The 22,515-nt window shown below is 38.0% G+C and overlaps 2 protein-coding genes across 2 annotated transcripts in view; both read left to right on the top strand.

The window, feature by feature from the left end:
• atxn7l2a (ataxin 7-like 2a) overlaps window positions 1-1,410 on the top strand; it is a 33,365-nt gene extending 31,955 nt beyond the window's left edge. Inside the window, exon 10 of the mRNA XM_041815592.1 lies at window positions 1,053-1,410. Within this exon, the coding sequence (XP_041671526.1) occupies window positions 1,053-1,070 (18 nt within the window). The 3' untranslated portion in view covers window positions 1,071-1,410. The remainder of the gene's footprint in view (window positions 1-1,052) is intronic.
• Window positions 1,411-6,542: 5,132 nt separating this feature from the next.
• LOC121507562 (cytochrome b561 domain-containing protein 1) lies at window positions 6,543-19,226 on the top strand. The gene is made up of 4 exons (XM_041783985.1): window positions 6,543-6,960; window positions 7,735-8,020; window positions 9,304-9,341; window positions 14,934-19,226. Exons 2-4 carry the CDS (start codon window positions 7,864-7,866, stop codon window positions 15,438-15,440), a joined length of 702 nt encoding a protein of 233 aa, XP_041639919.1. The 5' UTR covers window positions 6,543-6,960; window positions 7,735-7,863; the 3' UTR covers window positions 15,441-19,226.
• Window positions 19,227-22,515: the final 3,289 nt, after the last annotated feature.

Genomic DNA, 22,515 nt, shown 5'->3' with positions numbered 1-22,515 from the left:
GACTGATTTGAAAGAGAGCTTTTTTCACCAGAGCGCATGATGTGTTAAAAACTGTGCACTGACAGAGTATGTAGAATTTAAGGGTAACACCTCTGTTGCCATCTCCAAAGGGGGATCATTTCATTCCCCCCTTACGCCCCGCAATGTTCAGGGTTGATTGAAATATCACAGAGCTATGAACACAGTGCCTTGAAACAACACACTAAATCAGCCTAAAGATTCTAAAGATGATTCTGCCAGATTTTTTAGCCTAATCATTTCTAATAGGCTTTCATGATTATTTTAAGTGGTTCTTTCTCTAGATAATCTTTAAATTCTTTAGGGGGACATTTAAACAGTGTCAGAGTATGTTATGCTTGTGTTCACACAGATCAAAGGAACCAGACTTTGGGGCTAAGTGTACTTAGATCAGGTACCTGATGTGACAAGTTCCTGCTCCATTTTGATCTTTTTTTAATCTTTTTCCTATAGGTTGTTTTTTTTTGTTTGTTTGTTTTTTTTTTTAAGTGAGAAGTACTGCTCCCAATACTAGTGTATTAACCTGTTGAAATGAAAGTCAGACATAAAGCAGTGATTATCCAAGGGGAACTGGAAGAAGCAGACTTGGTTTTTTGAAAGTATGTTAAGTAAACGTGTTGGCAGATTTTTAAGTGTGCGCTCTGTGGGCTGACTTGTCTTAAAAATGCTATGTTTTTCATGTCTTTACATTGCATCACCTTATCCCAGGGCTACTTATTGGCTAATAGTTGAGTTTTCTTGGCAATAATCAGTGTTGTGAGTTAAAACGCTGTAGACTTGCCTCCAGACAAATGTCTTCTGATTTTCTTACAAGGCTCAGACTTTGGCACAACATCAAAATTAAAAGTTCAATTTAAACATTGGAAATTACAAGAGTGAGGCACTTCAGTCCTTTTTGATTGGTATTTTGTTCATTTTAGGTCTAGGTACGACCAGTTTGGTTATCACTGCTGCTTGTCTCATATTTATAATTACATTTAAATCAAGTACCCAAATGAAAGCACTGACTGAAATGTTCTCCTTTTTCTCCACAGCCAAAACTGCACCATTAAGTGTGCCTGCCTTACAAGCCACTATGAGGGAGCCAGCTCTGCTCGGTCCAAGACTGAGGCAACAGGACTCAAATGTGCGTTTGTGCGTGTGTGTTTTGTCTACTGAGCAAACGCTCCAGTATGAGTGTGTCAGGCTGTGTGTATGTGCAGAGTTAGTGCAGTATGGATGTGTCGCTGTGTGACTGTGTCGTCTGGATGAATGTCTGAGGGAGAACAGGGAGTGGGAGGATGGGCTGAAATTCAGAGTATGGATTTAGATATACCTCAAGACCATCCGATTATGCTGCTAAATTAAATCTGTTGGTTTATAAAAATGGATTAAAATGTCCTTTACACTTGGCTTTTTTGACTTCTTTTTAAGACTCTGCTTTCCTATTTCTACTCTTTATATTTATCTCATATTCCCACATTTTTTATGCAGTACAGGTATAGGCAACTGGCCACCTTCTTCATTTACTATGGCCCATGAGTCAATCCCAAATATCAACAAACAATGACAGTGAAAAAATCCTGACAAAATCTGACATGAAGGATGTAAAACTGAGAAGCCAGTACAACATGGCCAAAAACCAAGCATGTATATACACGAATGATAGAAAACATTCTAAAACAATCTTTGATTACTGGCATGTTTTCTAGTTCAAGAAATTAGTAGATGTAGGTGTTTTATTACCCGCGCCAGTGAAATCGGCAGGGGGTTATGTAAAGGGTTCCGTATCTTTCTTTCTTTCTTTCTTTGTATGTGTACAAGATAACTTGAGAACGGAAAGTCGGATCTTCACCAAACTTTCAGGGAATATTGGGATAGTGACAGGGAAGAATCGATTAGATTTTGGTGGTGATCTGCGCATCCATTCGGTTTTTCTCGGACTTCAAAATTTTGAACACCATAGTAATCAATGGGAGCGTGAGTTCCTCTGTGGCGCTGCTTCGGCGTGGGTCTGCCGCCTCAGACGGCTATTCTAGTTGTTTCTGTCAGACTATTTTCATGCATTACAAATGCTTTTGAAAAATATAAGATTGGGTAAAATATAGGCTTATTTTGATGACTTAAAGTGTATTGATTGCATTTCAAATGAAGTTTAAAATGGGTTTAGTTCTGTGTTAACTTTCAGTTTAAAAATCTGTTGATATAGTCGGTTATATTCTGATGAAAATACATATTTCTTCTTTTCATTTCATTGAAGTATTCGTCCATTTAAGAGCACCCAGATCTTTTGATAAGTTTGCCCCCTTGGTAATAAGACTAAAAACAACGTGACCCTTTAGGTAAGTGGTTCTCAACTGGTCTTTTTGATGATGAATCACGACCCAAATTCCCACAAATTTTCAGCAACCTATGTTGGTTAATCGAAAATGTTGCAGTTTGTATCTTGGATGGAACGAAATTTATGAGAACTGATTTGTATTGCACCTCCTTTCCCTGTGAAAATGTTTAATTTTTTTGCCATTTTTACAGATCTTAAGAAAGAGCTTGAGAAATTACTTCATTATAATGGGGAAAGCAGCTATGTTATTGCAAGTAAAGGAGACAAATGGGTTAAAATGTTTATAAAACATTTCATTTTACCCATTATCACAATAAAACAGAGTAAAATAATATGTATGGATGCGTGTCCACCCAATATTTTAGTAGCTCATAGACACTTTGACTATATTTTATTTCCAGACACACTTTGGCGACCCACCAGAAACTCCTCCACGACCCACCAGTTGAGAACGACTGCTATAAGTTACCAAGCTCTAATTTTCTTCATCTGCCCCCTACAGCAACTCAATCAGGATAGATGACATTCACAGTGAATGACATATCTTATTAATTGACTGATGTACAAATAAAATGACAACAAAAGAACAAAAAGGGCAATTACTTCCATTTTCAGACACTTAAGCATCCCAGTTTACATGAGGGAAAATGAGTAGGAAGAAGTATAAATCTGTTTAATCCTACTCCTTTATTTTCTAGTTAATACACACCTGAACAAAATCATAAGATTAGGGGGAAGTTGTAAGAATTTGCATTTTGCACTGGTGGATGGTAACCAGTTTCCAAGTAGTCTTTCATAATGCAAAAAGAAGAAATGAGCGAGAGACAACACGATCAAGGTTCGATCAAAAGTTGAAGACCATAGCCTTAAAAAACCCCAAACCAGAACTTAAAGTGTCAACAATGGACTCTGTAGTGAGTAGCCACACCATTCTTGTTGATCACTTCAGAATTCGCATGCTTGATGCGAGTGTTTCCAAGGGGCTGTTGGGAATGTTGCTCAATGTACAGAAGATGGCTTCCCAAAGGGCACCCATGGTCCTGAAGTGATGTCCGTTTTTATAAACTTCCCTTGCCATCTGTCCCAAAACATCCTCAATGGGATTTAGATCAGAGGAACACTCAGGATGGTCCAAAAGAGTGACGTCATTCTCCTGGAGGAAGTCCTTTGTTAGGCAGGCGTTGTGAACTGCCGCGCCGTCCTGTTGTAAGACCCAGTCATTACCACACAGACGAGGGCCATCGGTCAAGAGGAATGCGTGCAGCAACATCTCCACAAAGCCAACTGCCATTTGACGCCCCTGCACAACCTGAAGCTCCATTGTTCCATCAACGTAAACAGCACCCCAGATTATGATTGAGACTCCTCCACTGTGCCACGTAGAAAACACCCCCAGTGGGATCTCCTTGTCATGCCACTAATGCTGGAAGCCATCAGAATCGTCCAGGGTAAATTTTTTCTCGTCAGAGAATAAAACTGTCTTTGACTTTCAATGTCCCATGTTTGGTGCTCCTTGCAAAGTGCAAACAGGCAAGCTTGTGGCTTGGGAGATGACATGGCCTTTACAGGCATTTTTTCTTTAAGCCCTGATCAGCTGATAAACAGCATGTTTGAGTTTAAATCCAGTTTTCAACAAATTGCTTACGCTCTGTTTTTGGTTGCTTTCTCCTGTTTTTCTTTTTGCATTTTGAAGCACTACTTGAAACTGTTACGATCCACCAGCACGGAATGCAAATTCTTGTAATTTTACCCATGGTCTTAAGACTTTGTTGAGGTGTTTATATCTTAAACCTTGCATCGTTTGGTATCCTCTGAAACATTTCAATCCTTGGTTAAACCCAGAATACTTTTCACTAGTCACTTTGAGTCCCTACCCTTACAACACTACATGACATCACTGGCCACTGACTGTGCTTATCAGCCATGGTGTTTCCCTAGGTGGGTTCATCTGTTTTATCATATCCGGTATTTTTTTTTTTTTTTTTTTTTGTCAGTGTACATTGATAAATTAAATTACGTTTTGATAAATCTTTTGAAAATAGCCAGATATCGCCATCTTTTAAATAGGGGCCAAACAGGAAGAAAGACTGGCAACCACTCTGATAAAATAGCAGAATTAAAGCCACTTAGGTTAACCAAATTCCTGCATTTTAAATTAAGAATTTTGTATTAGAAAAAATTCAAATGGAAAATGTACTTTTGTGTAAAATTATGAGAAGGCCAGATAACTGGCACCGTAATGCCAGACCTGGGCTACAAGCCACCATTTGGAGATCACTGCTATGTTAAATGTAATACTTTAAACAGAACACAAATGCTAACAGAAGACAACAAAACAAAAAAAGCAAACAACAAACAGAAACTTAATAAGAAGCAGCAAAGTACAAACAGTGTAAAGTTGATCTGGAGAAACAAAACAAAATGAATAGCTTGCATGCCATAAAACAGTAACAAAAATATGTACGATTAGGCGTAAAATCCCAGTACCAAAAAAGTTTGGGTGCTGATTTGATGATTGTCAAACTCATAAACTCATATTTTATTCACAATAGAACATAAACGACATATCAGATGTTGAAACTGAGACATTTTAACATTTCACTGAAACTAGTTACTTTTAATTTGATGGCAGCGACACATCTCAAAAAAGTTGGGATGGGGCAACAAAAGGCTGGAAAAGTAAGTGGAACAAATGAAAAACAGCTGGAGGAGCATTTTGCAACTAATTAGGTTATTGGCAACAAGTCTGTAACATGACTGGGTATAAAGGAGCATTTTTGAGAGGCTGAGTCTCTCAGAAGTAGAGCTAAACAGAGATTCACCAGTCTGAATATTTGCATCTAAAAATTGTGGAACAAATACAGAAAACTGTTCCTAAATGCAAAATTATGAAGACTTTGAATATCCCACCATCTACAGTACATAATATTATTAAAAGATTCTGAGAATATTGAGAATTCTCTGTAAGAAAGGGACAAGGCCAAAGGTCAATATTGGATGCTGGTGATCTTCAAGGGCCCTCAGGGGCCACTGCATTAAAAACAGGCATGATCCTGTACTGGAAACCACTGCATGGGCTCAGGGACACGTCCAGAAATCACTGTCAACACAGTTGGCTGTGCCATCTACAAACACAAGTTAAAGCTGTAACATGCAAAGAAGTAGCCATATGTGAACAGAATCCAGAAACGCTGTTGTCTTTTCTGGGCCAAAGCTAATTTAAAATGGACTGAAACAGAATGGAAAAACTGTTCTGTGGTCAGATCAATCAAAATGTCAAATTATTTTTGGAAACTACGGATGCTGTTTTCTGTGGCCTAAAGAGGAAAGGGACCATCTAGCTTATTATCAGCAAATCTGAGCAGTTAGGGTTGCATTAGTGTCTATGGTATGGGCAGCTTACACATCTGGAAAGGAAATATCAGTTCTGAAAAGTAGAAGGAGGTTCTACAGTAACATGGTCCCATCCAGACAATGTCTCTTTCAGGGAAGGCCTTGCATATTTTATTAAAACAATGCTAAAACACATCCTTTACCAAAAGAAAACATTGGGGCATCATAAAACGAAAATTCCAGCAAAGATGACCCAGGACTGTTGAGCAGTTAGAAATTTAAACAAGGCAATAATGAGACAACATTACTCTCCAACAAATCCAACAATTGGTCTTCTTACTACCCAGGCTTTTACAGACTATTGTTAAAGGAGATGGGATGCTACACAATGGTAAACATGGCTCTGTCCCATTGTTTAGATGTATTGCTGTCATCATATTCAAATGAGCAAATATTTTCTATTGTGAATAAAATAGGGGTTGATGAGATTTGATGATCATTGTGTTCTGGTCTTTTTTACATTTAAACCGTGCCCCAACTTTTTTTGGAATTGGGTTGTATTTTTTAAATGTTGTATCATCACACTTAAAGATTTAAAATAAAATCACTTCGCGTTATAAATATGTTTCAGTCCTCCCCGTGCTAATATAGTTCATTGTTTTATCTGTGATTTTAGGATACATGAAAACAATCACACATGAAGTAAAATCTGTCTAAAGTGAGCAAATATCCATCACACAACACAATGTGCAGACTAAACAGAAAAAAGAAACAGGAATTGAAAGTGACGTATCTACTTGGCTAGCTTCCGCCTGACTCTGACGTCAAACCAGGAAGTGAAATCAAAACACGAACAGTCGCCAGGAGAAGTTGTATGTTGACAGTCATCATATTGGACCAGTAACATACCCCAAGGCTGCCATGTCATACAAATTAGAGAGTCAATTTTGAGATAAAAATGTGACTGACGTTATTATAACGAACCAACGGACGTTTTCTACCAGAGAACCAATATAACGAGAGGAGAGACCACCAAACAACGATGTTTCTTCAGTCAACTCATTGTACAACCTCGCTTTTAATCCACAATCGGATTTTATTTGCTCCAAGGGGGGGATTAAAGCGGCTGGCTCAGTTACTCAGTCAAATCTTTTGAAAGAACCCCAACCAAGAGCGGGAATTAATCAACGTTTGCGCCTCTTTACAAAATAACCTCAGACGCAAAGCTGTACAACTGAGTGAGATTTACATGAATAAAAAGAACGAAGGATACATACGAATGTTAAAACGTAAGTTACACAAATTAAACATCGATTTATGTGACACTTTTAATGGAAAATGCACATATCGGTTGTATTTAACTTGATTCAGGTTGTGTTTATCTGTCTCGTGTATCGAGTTTTTGGGTGACCGTGTTAACTGGTGACTTTCATCCTACTGCGTCAGTGGTTGTCGTCACTTTTAAAACATACATATTTTTTCTGATTGTCTCTTTTTTGCATCCTTTTTTTGATTGCGGACATGTCTGATGGCAATGCATTGATTCTTTGATTGAAAACAAACTCTCAAACAGGACTCTTTCCGATTTGTTGGCTATCTACGGCAACAACGATCACATTCGGCTGAAAGTCACAAATTAACACGGTCACTAATTAAATTGCAACATCTTACTTATCTGAAATGCATTGTCTACGATACAGTGAATTCCGATGCTAAGTATTTAAACGATATAGTATCCGTTATTTATATATATTTATTGATAGTATCAAAAAAAGCTTTACGGTAACTAACCAACATTTTAAGTCATATTGTCAAGTGCATCTTCACTGGCAATATAAACATTACAATACATGTAAAAATAGAAAAGAGATGGTGTCCACTGAACACAGCTTCTATACAAAATTGCAATTTAGCCAGTGTGCAGGACTTTTTCCTTCCACTTTTTGTGGTTAAAAACAAAAGATATTCAGTAGGCCACCTGGGCGCTTTGTGCCTCTGTTTTTGGTATCAAAACCTTAATAGATTTTTTTAGTGTAACTGGAAAGCTCTTGCTTTTCTCCTAGATTATAATGGACCCCGTGGAGTGTGTCTTCAGCGCGCATGCACCCTCTCTCCGTGTCAGAACACCTGTAACTCTTGCACGGGGAGTCTGCAGGTAGCCGGGCAGGTGTAGCGGTGGTTTCTTGGTCAGAATGCGGTCAGATGTGGAGTACAGTCCGGTGGGAGAAGGGCTAGGGATGCGGGACTTCTGGCTGTACGTGTGGATGAGGAGGGCGGCGGTGATAGCGGCTCATGTCACCGGGCTGGGACTGACCCTCATCATCTCTCTGCTGTCCAGACCTGGAACCAGTGAGTGCTATGTGTTTGGATTATATACAGTACAAGCTAAAACTCTTAGTTTGAAGACTTTGGAGTTCTCTTGCTGTTGTTTGGTTTAGAGTAAATAAACCAATCGCATAAAGTAAATAAAGGCACCCGACTTTGTCAACGTCGTTACAAGTGCAATCAAAGCAGTTAGAAAATAAACCTGATTTCACAAATAAGAAAACTATGCTTGTATTTATTTATGATGTTACTTTATGCTATAGGTTATGTTGGTTAGTAATCACTTTAAAGTAAACAGTAGTCTACTGCAGTAAAACTTGATTTTTAATCCCCTAAAGAGGTATTGGGTTTGGATGAATGCTTTACCTTTAATTTTTGATCAAATATGTAGGATAAAGATATTGTGATTTAGCTATGATATGCAAACAAATATGCACAAGTATTACTCTGAAGACTTCATCTTGTAAGACTTATTTTCTTTTTTTATTGTCATAAATGTATAAATATAATTTATTGCATATAAAGCACCTATTGGACAACTCAGTTTTAGGTCAAAGTGCTTCAAAAGAGAGTGAAAAAAGTGATTGTCACAAAGATCAAATGTAGGACTTAGAGACTTTTTTTGTTTGTTTGCTTTCTCTCCTTTTTTCCTTCCTTGTTGTTTTTTTTCTTCTCAATTTGTTGCCTCTTTTTTAATACTTATCATATGTATATAGTTTTGTAAATCAACACCACAACTTCCTACCCATTTATCTATTTGTTCACATGTATTTGCATGCACTTATTGGTGAATTTAAAAACAGGGCTTAGAGACTAATAGACACCAATATTACAGTAATTAAACAACATTAAAGGAAAAGATAAATAGTTGTAATAATGATAGACAATAATTAAAATGTAGTTTTTAAGTTTATAAATGCAAAGTAGAAAAATAATTAATAGAATATAATGAAACATTGATAAAAAATATCAAATGATTGCTTGTACAGTGGGTTGGAAAAAAGTAATTTCCATTAATGTTGATGAATTGAAAGTGTTTCCATCTAACATGTAATGCAAACATTGGAAAAGCTTTCAGGGTAAATGTTAGAAAAATCAGTCATAAGCAGAGTAAAGTCTGCCCCTTTATCAGATTCTGAACACTTTATCATCATCCAATTATCTGTCTGCATTAAATCAGAGGAAGTGGGCATCAATGGAATCAGAATGGTTGCTTAAATTTTTGGTTTTGTGAATTCACATAAATGCATTTTGAATAGCTAGGTTTCGCAGATGCTAACAGTTTTTGTTTTTGTTTTTGGTTCCAGGTCTGTTTTCCTGGCATCCAGTGTGTATGTCTGTTGCAGTAAGTTTACAAAAACACAAACTAAAACACACGCATGTGTACAGTGACAGGTCAGATACTGAGTCACCATCTGTCTTTAAGATTTTCTCATCACTATGAAGCAAACTATCTCTAAGATAATTTATTGCATCATTTTAATGTGCGGTAAAACCCTAATGAACCATGATGTAAAGCCTTAATTGGATGAAATGTCCGATAAAAGTTCCATCAACATGGTGACCGACACATTTCCTGTCTAGCTGGGATGAGGCCCCTTGCATCACATCTCAGTGTAGTAGCAGAAGCATGCCTAATACTGGGTGTGATATTTCCAAGCTCCTTTTAACTGATACTCATAGCAGCCTGATATATACAAATTTTAACATTGTGAAAAAACACACACACACACAAAGGTGTTGCGGTACTTTATAAAACAACAAGAAGTGTGCAGGATGGTTCCTTGAGACAATCCAGAGAAAGTGTTTGAACTGACAACAACAACAACAAAATCACTACTGCATTACAGCCATCTGCAGCTCAGACCTAATAACGACTGAGGATAAAAATCAGCTGAGGTGGCTGTAGACTCTGCTTAAAATGAGCAAACTTCATACTTCACCTTATTGTAAAGTATTATGGTACATTTGTGACGCCATGTACAGCCCATGTATTAACTTTAGATATTGCCAGAAATGTTTATATCTGCCAATACTGATAATTAACTCTAAGTTAACATCTGCAAGTACCAATAATTTGCTATGGGTCCCTTAAATGCATAAATTACAACTTCATAACAGCACTGAGTTTGAATGAACTTCTGATATCCACTGGAGTGAGATCTGATTTGACTGCAGGTTGCATGCTTTAGACTTTTTTTTTTTTTTTAAACTTTGACAAAAATCATACAATGTTTTAGTGGTAGTCCCTCTGACATTTAAGTGTTATGGATGTATTTTAGTCAGCTGTAGTAATGTAGACATTTCTAAGATGGATCCTTCTCCAAGAGCTAATTGGAGCCAGGAGTCAGCCAACCTGGAGTCCAGTCAATGTGATGAGATTGGATGTGTTGGTTAAAGCTGCCCTGCCCTATAAAAAACACACACCAGTGTTGAATTTGCTGTTCTCAAGAAGCATTGCCTGATGTGAACCATGCCTGGCACAAAAGAGTTCTCAGAAGACCTACGGTCAATAATTACAAAAGCATCTCTAAAAGCCTTGATGTTCATGTGTCCATGGTAAGACAGTCTACAAATGGAGAAGGTTCAGCACTGTTGCTACCCTCCCTAGGCGTGGTCATCCTGTAAAGATGACTGCAAGAGCACAGCGCAGAATGCTCAATGAGGTGAAGAAGACTCCTAGAGTGTCAGCTAAAGACTTACAGAAATCTCTGGCACATGCCAACATTTGTGTTGACAAATCTACAATAAGTAAAACATTAAACAAGAATGGAGTTCATGGGAGGACACCACGGAGGAAGCCACTGCTGTCCAAAAAACACATTGCTGCACTTTTGAAGTTTGCAAAAGAGCACCTGGATGTTCCACAGCACTACTGGCAAAATATTCTGTCCATAGGTGAAACCAAAATTGAGTTGCCTGGAAGGAACACACAACGCTATGTGTGGAGAAAAAAAGGCACAGCACACCAACATCAAAACCTCATCCCAACTGTGAAATATGGTGGAGGGGCCATTATGGTTTGGGGCTGCTTTGCTGCCTCAGGGCCTGGACGGATTGCTGTCATTGATGGAAAAATGAATTCCCAATTTTATCAAGACATTTTGCAGGAAAACTTAAGACCATCTGTCCACCAACTGGAGCTCAACAGGATGGGTAATGCAACAGGACAACGACCCAAAGCAAAGAAGTAAATCAACAACAGAATGGCTTCAACAGAAGAAAATATGGCTTCTGGAGTGGCCCAGTCAGAGTCCTGACCTCAACTCGATTGAGATGCTGTGCCATGACCTCAAGAGAGCGATGCATACCAGACATCCGAATAATATTGCTGAACTGAAACAGTTTTGTAAAGAAAAATGGTCCAAAATTCCTCCTGACTGTTGGGCAGGTCTGATCTGTGACTACAGGAAACATTTGGTTGAGGTTATTGCTGCCAAAGGAGGGTCAACCAGTCATTAGCCTAGGGGTTCACATACTTTTTCCACCCTGCACTGTGAATGTTTACATGTTTTGTTCAATGAAAACATGAAAACATATCATTTTTTGTGCAGTATTAGTTTAAGCAGACTGTGTTTGTCTATTGTTGTGAATTAAACGAAGATCGGAGCACATTTGATGACCAATTTATGCAGAAATCCAAGAAATCTCAAAGGGTTCACATACTTTTTCTAGCGACTGTACATTATCAAGAGACACTGGAGCAGCAGTGGGAGCCATTTGGGGTAAAGTGTCTTGCATAAGGGCACACTGACATGTGACAGCAGGAGCAGGGGTTCGAACCGGTTTTTCCAGTTTCTAACTCTTTCTACTGAACCACAGGCGCCCTTGGTGTGGAAATTAATTTTCAGATGTAATCAGCAGTTTAGGGAAGATCACACGAAGCTCATTATGAATAAAACAGGCTAGTGTCCTTAAGGTAGCGTCTGAGTTATAACTATAACTTTAGTTTAAACAAAACAAACAAGAGTTTGAATCCTGTCAACAGATTAGATAATGTTACCCATTATATATACGGATCATCCTGTGCTTGTGTTGCTTTTTTCCAGGTTCTTCCCACAGTCCAAAAACAGGTTCATTAGGGGTATTAGTGACTCTGGGCTGGTGAACCACCTAGGTTGTACCCTGTCTCTTGCCTGTGAATAGCTGTTATCAGCTCCTGCTGATGTTATATGGTTCATGATATTCAACACATTTGCATATTTTTAAATTTGTACAAACTATTAGAGGGAGACCCCTCAGTGGGCTTAGTTTTTTCCTTCCTTTCTCCTCATTTTGACATCAAAATTGGAAATAACATACTCGCTAAGGCAGTGTTTCCCAACCATTTTTCTCCAGAGCACCGCCCCCCTTCATGTACCTCAGAAAAGCAGAGCATGGGATATGTTTATCTTGCATTATGAGTATAATTTTCAGTAATTACAAGAATAAAATTTGCATTTTAACTAAATTCAAACAACTGTTTTATCACCTAGCATACATTTGATGGCTTACTATATTTATTAAATTCTTTTATTCATTCTTGTCAGAAATGCTACCACAGTGTCATTACTTTTACTAATACATCAGCCAGTAATGATGCTGGGATAGAAAATTATCCTGACCTGCAAAAATCAAACACTAAGTATTTCCCCTGTTGAATATTAACTCCTAAAGCAAACACGTACAATCAGATGCTGTGGTCATTGTGTCTCTGTCTTCTTTCCACTGTAAATAATAGATAAGGAGGGGAATGCTAATGCTAACTAGCACTATCAGCTATTGTATTACACACTGGGCAGTCAGTGAGAGCAGCTCTGCTCTCTGGAGCTGCTCACAGTGACATGTTAGGCTTTTTTTTTTTCAGTCACAGTGGTAAAATGTGATCAATCAGTCATCACCGTCTGTCAGCCATGATGTCTGACCGTCCACACATCACGCCTCCTCCTGTCAGAAACACGACATGTCTTTGAGCTGCAGACTTCTGATTGATGCGTCCATTTTCTCTTTACAATGACGGTCTATTTATGACTCATCGCTTTGTTACCACACACGCATACGCCAAACACACACACACACACTGGGGTTGGACTTCTGCAATAGTCAGACTATCAGCAGGAAAAAATCCTCACAACATTGAATTTTGTAGCTTCATTGTTTAAATATAAGAAAAAGTTTTTTTCATTGATATTTAAAGACCAGATAAAAGGTGTGGAACAGATGTACGAGTGTTTAAACCAGAGGGAAGTCGCAGTTTTCTGAATCTATTTCTCATTATGGCTTTTGAGAGTTTTTTTTTGTTGTTGTTTTTTTGCATTTAAAGAAAATGGATTGCCTGACCAAGACAATTTTGTCAGAAAAACTAAGGGGTAATTTAAATTGATGAGGCAAAACACATTAATACAGCCTTTTAAAAACAGTGCAATGAACTACTTCTCCAACAACCTTAAAGATTAAAGATGATCGCTGAAATTAAAAAAAGACAGTGTTCATAGAATAAGAATTTACAAATGTGAGAAACCACTAGGTTTTATTTAAACTACACTGGTCACAATTTTTTGTGTCCTCTTTTGTGTTTATGAAAGTATTTAGTGTTCATCAGGCACATTTTCACACAGTAGTGTTATTTGAAAACGTGGACTATCATCAGAATTCATACAGCAGCAGCTTTATACAAGTAGGCTGTTTATAGTTAGTATTCTATGATAGAGTTACACTAACTTACTTCATAGATCAACTGAACTAAACCAGCTGACTAAATGGGCTGATTTAAACATAACCTAGAATAGGATCAATTGCTATGACACATGTTCGTGCAGTGAAGTAGTGGCTTTAATTTATTTTTTATTGTAACCTTGAGTTTAGTTCCTATAAGTGCCGGGAAAACTTCTATTAACAGACACAGAGCGTTGAGGTTAGTATCGTTCTCACACTGCCTGCTGCACACTGAGAACGGGAGGAGAGAGAGAGATGCAGATGGAGATCACTTTGAGCAGCATGTACGTAAATAAGTGCATTAAAATCATTAACTACGCTGTCTAAACTTTACTAATAACAATGTCAATCAATCAATCTTTGTTTGTATAGCACTAAATCTTAACTGAAATGACCTCAAGACACTTAACAAAGAGGGCAGGGCTAGACCGTACCCTCTGATGTGGCCTGTTATTACAAAAACCAGTGTTAATCACCATAAGCTCAGCACTAGCAGTATTTAGCCCTGTTAGCTAAAGTAGCAAGAAAAACCTTCCTTTTAAGAGGCAATACTGTCAAGCAGACCAGACTCATGCGGACAGCTCTCTGCCCAAGCTGCACTGGGGTTGGAAAGGGCTAGAAGGAGGGGGTAGGAGTCGAGCAGGAAGCGGAGAGGGACAAGAGAAACAACAAAACAATAAATGAAAGACAAATTTACAGCAGTCATGGCCATAAATTTATCTCCATGATGTGGGATATTGCCATAATGTCAATAATGATGATAGCAACATGTGAAGAATTAGCAATAACAGCCATGAATGCTAGAAAACAGAACAATACAATATCAGCATTAGCAGCTCGGATGATAATGAAACAAGAGATCTATTAGTACTAAATAAAGCAGTAAAGTAATGTTTCTCTTAGATTCAGTTTAACTGTTCTAGTAATGGTTATAGAAGTAAGGATAAGGTTGATAATGAAGCAGATCCACTGCAGCAACCCTATGATTTCCATATTAACAGGAGAACAAGAACAGCTGTGTAAATTGATCACTGTACTACTAGCTTTAGCAAAAATAATGGCAGCAAAGAAAAAGAAGATAAATTATATAAAGGTGATTTTAGCAATCCAAAGCACACTACTACTACTACTACTACAACTAATAATAATAATCTCCTCTTTGACCCTGTTTTAATAAACACTGATTCTTTGTGCTTTAAATTTAAAGGGTAAATAACGCCTATGTCTCTCTCTCCTCCTTTAGTACTGTCTGTGTATGACTGAAGGCATCCTCCTCTTCTCGGCTGAAGGATCCCCGTTCTGCATCAAATCTCGGAAGAACAAAGTCTGTCTCCACTGGTTCTGTCAGTCCCTGGTCCTGATCATTGCCACCACCGGGCTTTGCTTCATGGTGGCCAGCAAGAACGTGTCAGAGCGCCCCCACCTGGTCACATGGCACAGCCTGCTGGGTGTCAGCACCCTGGCTGCCACCGGGCTCCAGGCAGCGTTCGGTATCTGTGTTAAGTTTCCTAAACTTCTGCGTCTCTCCTCTCCTCCACCGAGGCTGAAGCTGTACCACGCCACCTGTGGTCTAGTCGTCTACCTGCTGGCCACTGTTACCGTGACGACAGCCATGTTCTCAGACTGGTTCCAGGCCACAGTGAGAGGCGTGGCCTGGTGGGCTTTCCTGCTGCTTCCCCTCTTCCCCGCCTTGGTAGTGATGAACCAGATCACTAATGCCTACCTGCCACGCAAGAAGATCACCAGCTAGGAGGCATAAAATGAGGCACTCACTGGTCATGTTGGATTAATCTGAAAGACCATAGAACTAGATGGAAGAGATTTCTGCTACAGCTGCCTCTGAAGATAGGATAACACAAGCAAAAAACTTCACATGCTGCTATTCCTCTAGATGGAAGAAGACTAATACTCGGACTACTACAGTAAGCGGTATGTCAGTTACTGAAGCCAGAAAAATCCTTGTTTATTTAAAGGGCAGATCCTGGCAAAAACATCGACTGTGTAAGAAGTGGAAGTAGCCGCTGTGATGCCATCCACGATTGTGTGTGGCAGTCACTTTGTTGGTTTTCCAGTGCAGAAGTGATGATATTTCGATAAGAGGGTGGAGATAGGAAAATACAAAGTTATCAGCTAACACAAGCACACTCTAAATTAGCTTTAGAGTTTCTTTATTATATGTGAAAGGTAAACATGCCTTGTAAGTTTTTCTCTGATTGAAATCATGCTTTCATTTTTTATTTAACTAGTGAAACTCATTGAGATTCCAAATCTCCTTAACCAGATTGTCATTGACAAGGCAGGCAGCAGTTAAAGTCTCAGATGAGCAATAAACAGCCAGTCATACAAATATGAGATACATTGTAAAGACTTGAAACAAAAAGTTTTTTCCAAAATCAACCACAATCTACCTAAAGCTGGGCACCTCATGATTTCAGGCCATATCTGACCCAGTTTTTGAGTCACATGTCTACTGGGGCTTTCCTACTATGACGTTTGACACTGATGCTGAGGGCTCTTTTTCTGTCTAGGACACTGAGCGCTCAGAATGCTGGTTTGGTATTCAAGTTATGCCACATAATCTGATCATACGGTGTGAACACATAGGTCCTGAGCTTTGGTCGTGCATCGCCGGTGATCTCCAAATGACACTTCATCACTGAGTTTTTACAATCATGTTGTATGCCTGGCCTTGGGTAGAACATCTACATTTTAGCTATGCCTGCATCCATTCCCTTTAAAATCACCTAAAACATCACTTCTAAGAGAATTATCATGCTTTGTTTAGGGTAAGTTAGATAACAACTTAGGTCATAAGTGTTCTTGACAAGGTAGTTTCACATTATAGGACTTATTTCTGCAACCACAAGAGTTGCCCCCTGCTGGTAGATTACGAGAATGCAGATTTAAAGCCCATGAGCATTGGCTTTACTTTTCAGACCTTTGGGCTATGTCCACTTCTTATATACAGTCTTCACTCAGAGCCAGCATCTAGTGGCCAATAGAAGAGCTGCAGCTTTAAACACTAATGCATCAATGATTTCTCCATGTTCTGTCTGAGATATGAAGCACAAAGAAGATGGAATGAATGAAACCTCAACTAACTCAAGTCAGGAAATATCACAAACTACTAATATGGTGACTGTTCTCTGAATTTTTGCACTGAGCATTAATCGACTGTGCAGATTTTGTATTGATGTGACTGTTCAAAGGTAAATAGAGGGCTGCTTCTATAAACAAATAAGTTACTGTGAGAATATTTATCATTATTTGACTTAATCAATTCTAATGCAGACCAGTGTCTGCTTTGCTGTGATGCTCTGCTTTATGTGCTGCATACAATAGTTGTGTCTTATTTCAGTGGGAGCATCCTTTGAAGGACTAAGCTTTTGTATCCTGTGTCGAGCGCTAATTATCTGAATTGAGGCAGTCTGGTCTATGGAGGGTTTTCTGTTTGTGTCACCAGCTGCCCCCCCCCCGGCCACATAAGCAAGTATTTTTGATATATTTGCATTTCAATTCCCTTTTTGTTTTATAACATTAGAAATTGTAGTGGTCCGATTGTATTAAAACCAAATACTTGTGTTAAAAATGTTCTACACAACCATTTTAAGTTTCAGCATGTTTTAATTGGAGCACAATGAATCTCAGGTTGTTGAAGCAAAGGATGCAGCCACTGAATTGGGACATAGCTAAAGCTGAAAGGTTTGTTACCTTCTTTCAGCTACACTTTCAGTCATCAGTGGAACTTTCAGCCAAAATCTGCTGCGAGTGAAACAGTAAAACACTGTCTAAACAGCACAAATACTTTGTTGATGTTTTGCTATTAAAATGTTGCCAATGTTTTTGTGCTTTTTAGACAACGTGCAAGAGTTATCAGTGACTAAAGTAAAATTTAACCCAATATTGGGCTTTTAGGACTTCTTTTTGTTGCAGTGGCATTGAACATTTATTGCTTGATTTTTACTAGAATTGAATTAAAGTGTAACATTCTTCTATTGTTACCGATGCACACAGAGCATGGTGACCCTGGCAGACTTCTGGAAACCAGCTCATATCTGGAACTGATTTATGTTTATTAGCATCTTTGTTTGTTGCCTGTTCCCAGGAATATTTGCACTACAGTGAAATATTTGCACTGCAGTTCTTTAAGTGTGTATTAGGACTGCTTTTTCATAAGCCACTTACTGCTGTTTGTGTGCGGATACAGCTTTAGCAACAGTCCTGTTGAGGTTTTTATAAATAGCTTGTAAAGTCTATTTATTTCTCCTTTTACTTTGTTTCTATGTCTTATTGTGTAAAGGTGCTTCATGTAGCATGTTTACAGTCAGAATCCTTGTTATATCTGTAAAGGATTATGCCTGATGAGGGGTCTATATCAGGAATTAATGGATGGCATAGAGATCATAAATTTAGGCAAATTTCTCGACTAATATCTAGAAAAACAACTACTGAGACACAAGTGAATGTCTACATGCAGCACCTGTGGATTATGAGCTTCTTTGTATTTTGTTTTTGTGTAAACGGGTCCTTTTTCTGTATTTTATGTTGTTGTTTTCCAGACATACTCCTTGTGTTTTGTTTGCTTTGTTTGTTGAAGATCGATGCCCTACCACTCCTGCATTGCATTGTCATGAAAAGGTCAAAGGTGCAAGATTTGTCTATTATCAGTCAGTCCCTCTAGGAATCAGTCTAACATTTATGCCGTTTTGCATTCCTACTTGAAAAAGCTTTCCCATGTAATTACTCTGCAAAATATTCACAAAAAAAGGACTTAAAAATTAAACAAATAATCGTATTTTTCATCAAATGTAAAACTGCTGTCACAAACTTCAGTCAAATTCATCATAACTTGGCCAACTACTGTCTTTCCGATCAGTTGTTGCTAGTAGCTAGAGTCTGTAGCTTCAAACAGGTAAAGTTCATGTCTTACAAAACGACCACGTTTCAACGACCTTGTTGGTAAAACAGCAACACCTTTCAGCCATTGCATAACAAGACAGGCTGAAATCAGGCTACTTAAAAGTCCATACAGCTGCAAAACCATTTCAAAAGAAGGGGGGCAGGTTTTTTAATTTCAGGCCATGATAATCAGTATAACACTGATTAAGAGTGATTAATGTGGACAGTTTTAAAATTGATACGACAAAGACCTAATGGATGTATCAGTCCTCCAGCACCTTAACTTGAACAATGCTTTTTGCAAATATAAATCAGAAGTGCTTTATAAATGCTTTAGAAAAACTGCATGGCCATCAGACTGCAAATATTAGTAGAAACTTTCTAAAACTAAAGAATAATACAAGTATAATTCTCTCACAGCTCTCATTAGATATATAAACAATGAATGTTTTGACATCAGTAGAAAACCATGCATTAGTTCTACTTAAATCCAAACTGGGTTTAATATATAAGCTCTTATTCATTCAAATAATTGTTATTGATTTTTGAGTAATTATTTCTGTTTTATGGGATTTCAATCCACCTTGATGAATGAGGGTCAGGTTTCCATTCAAAAATAAACTACTGTTTAAACGCACAGTTTTGACTTTATTCCTTATTTTGACTTCATTTGTAAAAACAAAAACAAAAAATTTAGACACAGTGGTGAACCACATTTTTTGAGACTGATGAAGCTAAAAGCATCATTCCGGAGAAGAAAAATTTTTTACCCTGTCTGAGACCATGGTCCTCTGCCTGACAGCGGTGGATTGCTCCCTCCGGGTGGAGCTCAGAAAAAAGCAGGTCTGCATAACATCCAACAATCAAACAACCATCCAAGTTTAAAATATTCAATGTTAAGATGAAACAATTATACACAGCGATGACATCTCTGGTCTCTCTCCTCTGACCTGCTCTGCATGTGCTCACTCACACTCGGTTTGTCAGATCACAGTACAACTTTAGACAAGTGTGTGTGGGTATTTCTGGTTCATCAATTGACTGGTTCTCCTCTGTCAGACTGGACTTTCTGTGTGACCGTTCACAACCACATCTGTTTGTGGAGTTCTCCAAGGTTCAGTCCTAAGCCTGGTCCTGTTTTCTCTCTACCTGTTTCCATTCAGCCACATAATTAACAGTTTTAAAGACTCATCCTACCACTGTTACACAGACGAAATTCACTCACATATCTCATTTAGACCACAAGATTATTCTAAACCATACTTAGTCGTTTTGGTAACATTAAAGATAACTGTCTAAGGCTCAACACAGAGGTTCATGTACAGCTGAAACCAGTATCTCTAAAAAGATACATATCCTTTTTTCTCACTGTCTGACATTAAATCAGACAAACGTTCCCTGTTTTAGATCAGGTAGGATTACCAAAACCATTTCTATTTGCTAAGTGCCAGAATAAGGGGTGATTATTACTAAAATAAGATTTTTTTTCTACTTTCTTCAAATTCAGAAGTTTATATGAAGATTATGCCCAAGTTCAAGTAGGAAGACGGTTTCATTTCAATTCACCCTTTCATTCATTAGTAACCACTCCCTCACCTGCCCCCTTTTCTCTTTCGTTCACAGTCTGTCGTTTCAGTGCAATCGCTGCAACCCTCCTCCTCCCCAGCCACCTCCATTACATCTCATCAGCATCTGGGTCAAGCTCCTCTGAAATCTACTGCTCAGAAGTCTCTTACTCATCTTATCTTACTCCTTCCACCACCACCACCAGTGTCTAGACTCCGGGGGGGGGGGTCCTATCCCTCTGTCCGCCTCACTTTCAAGTTCATAAAGATATCACGATGGAGTCTATATGCCAAAGACATTTCACAATTCCCAATATTTCAAAACAAATCATTGTTAAACTCGTATAAGTCTCTCCTGATTGAAATATACTAAGATTACTATGCTTTAAAGCATGGGTGTCAAAGTCACTCACAACAGGGGCCGGATTCTGGATTCAGGACTAACCTGAGGGCCTAACAGGGTCACCTTTTTAACCAGAAACTGTCAACCTTGTTTCACCTGTAATAAAATATGAAAAAAATAGCACTGATGATAAATGATTTTGACATTCAAAAAGTTAAAAAGATAAATTTGAAGGCTCACAATCTTCCAAAAGGTCAAAATATGAAATTGAGAAATAATGTTTTTTAATGGCAAATATATTAGAAAACAGTAAAAATCATTGGTTTATAAGTTCAAAATATGAAATAAAATTTTTAATCATGAAATTAAAAGTCAAAATATGATTCAAAATTTTAAATTGTGAGTCTAAAAGGTCAAACTATGGGATTATGACATCAAAGTTTGAAGTTTGACATATGAGGTATAATACAAAATAATTGTTAAAAAGTCAAAATATCACTTAAAAATAGAATTATGAATCTTGAAGCTCAAAATATTACAAAGGAAGTCAAAATTATGAGTATGAAAAGTATGAAATAAAAAGTCAAAATCCTAAGTTTGAGTCCTAATTGTGAGATGCAAAATTGAAAATGTTAAAAATAAAACACAAATTAATTTCTTTTCCTACATTCCTGGCTTCTTATCTAAATATTTTACTCCTTACTTCTTTAGATTTTATGACTTAACAAGGATATCTTTAATCATCAAGGATAAGTTCACATTTTTATACTTGAGGAAATCTGTAGACCTCATACTATTGAGCCAGTTATAACAGAAATATGAGATCATCCTGAGTGTCATAATCCACAGAGAAACAAGTTTGCAAATGCACGCAGGGACAAAGACCTTAGTTTCTGAAGACGTGTCCCATGGTCTGATCAAACTGAAATTGAGCTGTTTGGCCATAATGAACATTGCTACATTTGGAGGAGAAAGTGGGAAGTTTGCAAGCCTGAGAACACCATCCCAACTGTGAAGTACAGGGGTGGCAGCATCATGTTGTAGGGGTGTGCTGCAGGAGGAACTGGTGCACTTCACACAATACATGGCATCATAAGGAAAGAACACTATGTAGAAATATTGAAGCAACATCTCGACATCAGCTAGGAAGTTAAAGCTTGACAGATGGGACTTCCAAATTGACAGTGACCCAAAGCATACCACCAAATTAGTTCCAATGTGGCTTAAGGACAACAAAGTCAATGTTTTGCAGTGGCAAATGCAAAGCCCTGATCTCAACCCTTTAGAAAATTTGTTGGCAAAGCTGAAGAGGTCAGAACTAGATAGATGAGTTTTCCTACCTCATTCTGGGACATTATTCTGGATTTTTGCATCATAATAAAGGGGATAATTTATTTGCATTCAAGCATAGTTCATGCCAATATACAGTACGTATGTGCTGTGAAAATAAGCTGTTGCAATGCCCCTCGCTACTTATCTCCTGCAGTTCCATTTAAGTCCACAAGAGGGGGCTAGAAGCAAATTAACTTGGACCTGTCCTAGCTTCACAGCCTCTCCTGTACTTGAAATCTTTACAGCAATATCCCATGAAGTCACAGACAGGTATTTGTCATTATAAAAGTTTAAATACAAAGAAGTGAACTGAATTGAACTGCTGTTGACTGCAATTTGTACCAAAACACTGGAATCATTGTGCAGTGCTCTTAGTCAGCTTCATAAATCAAAAAATGTGAAAAAAAAAAAAAAAACAATCAAAACCTTAAAATAATAAGAAATAAACCTTTGGGAATCAGAGGCTTGTAGATGACTGCAGCTGGAAAGTATTAGCTGGAAAACTCAGCTGGACTAGAGCATGAAGCCTTAGCTAGCTCAGGGTCTAAGCTGATAACAATAGAACAGAAAACAAGTATTTTACACCTGTTTTTTATGAGGAAAAATTCACGTGTTTCAAACTGGAGACTCCAAAAAAGATCAAGGTTGGCAGAGATTTTTCTATACAGCATTGCTACCAATTGCCT

Source organism: Cheilinus undulatus, linkage group 3, assembly GCF_018320785.1.
Source record: "Cheilinus undulatus linkage group 3, ASM1832078v1, whole genome shotgun sequence".
In the NCBI taxonomy this organism is placed as follows: Eukaryota; Metazoa; Chordata; class Actinopteri; order Labriformes; family Labridae; genus Cheilinus; species Cheilinus undulatus.
Note: the sequence above shows the minus strand (reverse complement) of the source record. Positions and strands in the feature narration are given on the sequence as shown.